The following is a 5,964-nucleotide window of genomic DNA, read 5'->3' on the forward strand; positions in this document are numbered from 1 at the left end:
CAAATTTCAGAGAAAATACAAAGCATGGAAGGCTTTAAGTTGTACAACTGAGACCATACCACCATATCTTCATTTAGTTTCTTTGGGAATCTATAAAGGTCTAAGAGGAGGGTACAGGTGAGAAGCTGTGAATCCACAACAAAAAACTAAACTAACTTCCAAACAAACATTTCAAGTTTGAAAGCCACAAAGAAGCAGCCTAGATCTATCATTGTAGTGCAGGTACATGTCCTTAATACTGCATCCACAGCCCATAATTTTTCAACACCTAAATCCACGAAATCCAACCAAAGGAAATCATGGCAGAAACATGCGCCGTGGCTTACGTGATTATATCAGTGAAAAAACATAGGCAAATACAAAACAGGGGCAAACATTGCTCATTGCTTGGCTACCAAATTATTTGGCCCCGTGAAAAATTTTATGGCGAAGGGAGCAACTGGGTATGATAAAGCTATGAAGTACAGAGTATAAACCAAGTACAAAATACTGTTTTGCTGCTTTACCATTTAAACTCTGCAAGTGTTCATACTCTGTACCGGTAACCTAGAATAAACTAAACCACAATTAGAGTTATGATTCAATACCACACTCACCGGGGTGAAACTTTCATACTCAAATCTGTAAACTTCTTAAGTATCTATCTTTTGTTATCTATCTATTATTGCACAATTGAATAATATAAATACAAGACCCATTCTTCCTGAAGAATCTGAACTACCATTGACAATGGAGAGTGTTACAAAACTACAGATAACTAATAAACAGTCTTGTAATGTAAAAACTGCCAGTATCTTGTCTCCAAATACCAAGAAAGGAGCATAGTTCAACTTAAATACGCCCACAGATTATACAACTGACCAATGGAACAAATAGTGAACTTGTTATATGTGAACACCTCCAGCATAGACCATGCGACGCCCCATGCACCAGTGTGACTCCAAAGTCAAAAGTAGTGTACTCTTAAACACAAGTAACTTAATTGGTCTTCTTTTTGTGCTGGTCCTTGCTGATATTTCAGTGTCTTCCTTGATCGATCAGTGAGCAGAGACAACATTTAGATTAGTCAAAGAGTGAGCTCAGAACAGTAGCACGAGAGCTCTCCTCACACAATTCTCTCCCTATTTATAGTTGCACTACACATCAGGGGAGAGGAGCAACACCTATAGATCATCAACTTAGTCTACACTCGTCAGTTCTGCAATCTGAGAAATAAATGAACACAAGGGAAAAACAACCGATTCTGACCAGAGAATTCACAATCCAAAAAAACTTTGGCATTCCCTTATAAGATAATATATCAAAACACCTGATAAATCACTTCTATAGGCACATTAGGAAAAATGGCAATAAGGAGCATAATGAAAGATCACTGAGAATTGAATGGTTTCCTTCAAATAAACATATAGCCAAGGGGAAAACATCATGTTTTGATTGGATTCTTTTTACCGGTGTTGATACTGATGGTGTAGCCCAGATTTTTTTTGAGAGAACATAGGAAACAAAACTAAGGAAGACATCCTACCATCATAAAAGTAAACTTTTTATTCTCCTTTTTCTAGCATAATCGGATATACAATTTGTCTATTAGCCTGGTTCCAACTTTTATATCGTATGAAACATCTAGGAAACGCAATGTTTTTTGCTTGGCTATTCTATAGATATATTACCAGTTAACTGATCAATTATGTAAAGCATCGATTCCTCAGTCACATTGCTGCTGCATGATCTGAAGAAATAAACGCAGAGTGATGGGGCTCACCTTGCTGCTGCAGCCTGACATAGCTTGGCCTCGGGGAGCCACTGGCCATGGGCTTGGAGGAGGATGGCAGGGGCGCTGGTGATGTGGTCGTCGTGGAATGCGTGTGTGAGCACGCCGCTGGGGGCCTCCTCCCGACCCCCCTCCCCACGGATCTCCCGTTGCAAGCGCCGTTGGGAAACGCATGTGTCGCGCTGCCGGGTGTATCATCTTCCTCCTCCTCAATCTCCCTCTCTGACTCCTCACAGCTCTCACCAGCGGAGGCAGAGCATGGTCACGCCCAGCCGCTGCAAGGCTCCATCGGGGCCGGCCGACAGCTGAGCGCACGAACGTCATAAAATTAATTGATTTCCATTCAACTAATATGACTACCATTAAACGACTAAAGATGTAGTAAGTCTGCGTCAATTAATATGGATCAGAGGGAGCTCTACTATTACAACAACGCACGTGTGTATGCGATAGAAAAGTTGTCCAGGTAGAAGAAACCCAAGGTCAATTAATCAGCTTACAGGAGCAGCAAATTAACAGTTTCGAGGGTTCTATACAATTAAGAAGATGAACTTTAAAGACAGGCTACTGGTAAATTATGCAGAACATACACACAAGAAAGACATGTTTGGAAGGCACACAGCAGCTCTTCTCAGAGCTTGTTGGCCCAAGCTCCATCTCTCATCCTTTTGACTGAAGAAACCGAGGAAACAGAAATAAGGAAAAAGAGACAAAGAGAATCAAGCACACCCATGGCCACACGAACCAATCTAGAAGAAGAAGAAGAGGGTAGGGGAGGAGGATGGAGGGCGTGTGTGCGTACCTTTGAAGTCTAGGTGCTGCAGCCCGTCGCAGGCATCGAGGGCCACCGCATCAGGAAGCTTCGCTCCCCACCCCATCGAGAGAAGGCCGCTGCCGTCGTCATCCATGGGTGGGTGTGGGGCTAGGGTTCCACCCCCATCCATCGATCCTCGAGGACCAGCTGGACGACGGCGCGCCCGTGCCGGTGCCGCTGCGGATCTGGGCGTCGATCCGCTCGATCTGGGGCCGGTCGAGTGGAGAGCGGGGAGGGATGCAGCGGCTGCGCAGGGTGTGGCGGCGCTAGGGTTTGTGAGAGGAGGGGAGGGAAGCGAGGGAGAGGCGGCTGGAGCGGGGGAGCAGAGGAGAGAGGCGCGAGCTGCCAGAGATGCGGGCTGACGGCTCGTGGGTGGGGGGCTCGCTCGCCATGCGCACTATTCATAGCGACACGTGGACGGCGTGAGCCTGCCTAGCACCCACTTCATCCTTTGTATGTTCAATAGCGTTTATCAAGATGTTGTTGGTACAAGGCCCTTAATGTGGTGGCTTGCGCGCACAAATTTATGCTGGGGGTCGCGGGTTCGAAACTTGGCTGCACGCATTCTTCAAATTCTGTTCGCACTTTTTATATTCCCGTACATTGTTTTGAATATTTTTTATAAAATCGTGGACATATTTTGTAGAACGAACCTTTATTTTTTAATCTAGAACATTTTTTAAATCGACGAACGTTTAAAAAAACTCATTAATATTTCTAAAATTTACGAATTTTCTTAAAAGCCAAGAACGGACGTACTAATACAGTATGCATCACGGTATATACAAGATCATGCGCTTGTTCCTGTGGCTTGCTCGCGCAGGTATGTGCCACGGTGTGCAGGTTCGAATCCTAGAGCCCGCGCTATTTTTCCACGGTGCACGTTTTGTTCAAGCGGCTTGCTTTTTTTTCTCAGCCCACGTGTCACCCATGTGTCACCTACGCAAATACGACATACGTATGCAACTGTAGAGCCAGGACTGTTGTTTCAACCTCAGGGACCGTATTGACCACATATTTTCATGTATCGTGACCGTATTGAAGCAATACGCAAATTCCAGGACCAAATTGGACGTCGCCAGCGACCACAAGGACTATAGATGCAATTATCTCGTCCGGTGATTCACCAGCGACACTGCCGGGGTCCTCCTCCACCGGATCGGCCTATTAGCGGAGTGGCTGAGGCGGTGGACCAGTGGAGGCGAGGAGGTCATCTCCGATGTGCATCCCCTACGCCCGTCTTTTCCTCTCCCAAGTGGCTGTTAGGGTTGCCCCCGCCATCGGTGCCCCCATCCCACCTCCTTCGTGCTGGCCATCGTGGGTGGTCATGGCATAGGAGGACGAGCTCACCCCCGCCGCCGCGGCTGCCGATGACGATGGGGAGGAGGGGAAGGACGAGGAGGAGGAGGCCGGCGGGGTTGGGAAGCTGAGGGCGAGACTGACAAGGGAGCAACGGGAGCTGCATCGGTTCTGAAATGTGTTGTGTAAGGACGACTTCTTATGCTTTGAGTGGGTCAAGGGCCACCTCGTCAACATCCTCGTCGACCTGGAGCTCCAAGCCGACATGTTCAGCACCGCGTGCAGAAGCGCATCGTCGACTGCATCTACAGCCTGTAGGAGATGGGCAAGCGCGGGGAACTTGGAGGTGAGGCTTAGTCATCTCTCCTTAGCAAAGGGGTTAGTTTGTTCGCGTCTTTCATCGGCTTACTCCAAGCTTTAGTGACAAGGAGTGTAGTGAAAAGGTTACTTGGATCTTCTTGGTCTGCAATGACCTTTTACACTGGATGTAGCCGTCTTTTGCAGGTGCTCTGAGCTTCTTTCTATTTACTTGGCCATCTGATTCTTATTTTTTTTTCTAAAAATGTTCCAAGAGATTTGCTCAATTTTCTGCAAACCATGCAGTACCACACAATGTGCAATGTTCTTTTCATGGCAAAGAAGGAGTTCCTTAAGGTAAATGTGGATACATTCAACTTCATTATGGGTCATAAAGAGTATCATAAAAAATAGCATTGCTTGCAATAATATACTAGAGTTTCTTCCTATCTTCTACTTGCATACAAGTCAGTTTTTGATCATGTTACTATGCACTTCAGCTTCATGAAGAGCCAGACTGAAATTTCATGAGAGCAAAATGATACGTCTCCAACGTATCTATAATTTTTGATTGTTCCATGCTATTATATTACCCCTTTTGGATGTTTATGGGCATTATTTTACACATTTATATAATTTTTGGGACTAACCTACTAACCGGAGGCCCAGCACATATTGCTGTTTTTTTGCCTATTTCAGTATTTCGAAGAAAAGGAATATCAAACGGAGTCCAAACGGAATGAAACCTTCGGGAGAGTGATTTTTGGAACAAACGTGATCCAGAGGACTTGGAGTGTAAGTCAAGAAGCATCCGAGGCGGCCACGAGAGGGTAGGGTGCGCCCACCCCTACAGGGCGTGCCCCCCTGTCTCGTGGGCCCCTCGGGCGACCACCGACTTACTTCTTCCTCCTATATAAGCCTACGTACCCCGAAAACATCCAGGGAGCCAACGAAACACAATTTCCACCGCCGTAACCTTCTGTATCCGCAAGATCCCATCTTGGAGCCTTCGTCGGCGCTCCGCCGGAGGGGGAATCGACCATGGAGGGCTTCTACATCAACACCATAGCCCTCCGATGAGTTGTGAGTAGTTTACCACAGACCTTCGGGTCCATAGTTATTAGCTAGATGGCTTCTTCTCTCTTTTTGGATCTCAATACAATGTTCTCCCCCTCTCTTGTGGAGATCTATTCGATGTAAACTCTTTTTGCGGTGTGTTTGTCGAGATCCGATGAATTGTGGGTTTATGATCAAGTTTATCTATGAGAAATATTTGAATCTCCTCTGAATTCTTTTATGTATGATTGAGTTATCTTTGCAAGTCTCTTCGAATTATCAGTTTGGTTTGGCCTACTAGATTGATCTTTCTTGCCATGGGAGAAGTGCTTAGCTTTGGGTTCAATCTTGCCGTGTCCTTACCCAGTGACAGAAAGGGTTGCAAGGCACGTATTGTATTGTTTCCATCGAGGATAAAAAGATGGGGTTTATATCATATTGCATGAGTTTATCCCTCTACATCATGTCATCTTGCTTAAGGCGTTACTCTGTTCTTATGAACTTAATACTCTAGATGCAGGTAGGAGCCGGTCGATGTGTGGAGTAATAGTAGTATATGCAGGCAGGAGTCGGTCTACTTGTCACGGACGTGATGCCTATATACATGATCATGCCTAGATAATCTCATAATTGTTCACTTTTCTATCAATTGCTCGACAGTAATTTGTTCACCCGCCGTAATACTTTTGCTATCTTGAGAGAAGCCTCTAGTGAAACCTATGGCCCC

General features: G+C 45.7%; 1 protein-coding gene across 4 annotated transcripts; it reads right to left on the reverse strand.

Moving 5' to 3' along the window:
* Nucleotides 1-624: 624 nt before the first annotated feature.
* LOC119324592 lies at nucleotides 625-2,948 on the reverse strand. 4 transcript variants are annotated; one of them, XR_005157041.1, is made up of 3 exons: nucleotides 2,574-2,948; nucleotides 1,763-2,076; nucleotides 625-1,163 (listed from the first exon to the last, which is right to left on the reverse strand). XR_005157041.1 is itself a non-coding variant. In XM_037598369.1 (3 exons), exons 1-3 carry the CDS (start codon nucleotides 2,713-2,715, stop codon nucleotides 885-887), a joined length of 600 nt encoding a protein of 199 aa, XP_037454266.1. In that variant the 5' UTR covers nucleotides 2,716-2,948; the 3' UTR covers nucleotides 625-884. The 4 variants fall into 4 exon arrangements, 2 of the variants coding, with proteins under 2 accessions (XP_037454266.1, XP_037454267.1); XR_005157042.1 differs by having other exon boundaries at nucleotides 625-1,198; XM_037598369.1 differs by having other exon boundaries at nucleotides 625-1,028.
* Nucleotides 2,949-5,964: the final 3,016 nt, after the last annotated feature.

The sequence above is a fragment of the Triticum dicoccoides genome, chromosome 6B (genome assembly GCF_002162155.2).
Source record: "Triticum dicoccoides isolate Atlit2015 ecotype Zavitan chromosome 6B, WEW_v2.0, whole genome shotgun sequence".
In the NCBI taxonomy this organism is placed as follows: domain Eukaryota; kingdom Viridiplantae; phylum Streptophyta; class Magnoliopsida; order Poales; family Poaceae; genus Triticum; species Triticum dicoccoides.

Excerpts from the sequence above, each read along its gene's own strand:
- LOC119324592 (XM_037598369.1), bottom strand. The coding sequence starts at position 2,715 with ATGGATGGGGGTGGAACCCTAGCCCCACACCCACCCATGGATGACGAC. Across the intron at positions 2,077-2,573 it reads GCAGCACCTAGACTTCAAAG|CTGTCGGCCGGCCCCGATGG; the intron begins GTACGCACACAC and ends TCGTGCGCTCAG. Across the intron at positions 1,029-1,762 it reads TGTCAGGCTGCAGCAGCAAG|GAAGACACTGAAATATCAGC; the intron begins GTGAGCCCCATC and ends TGATCGATCAAG.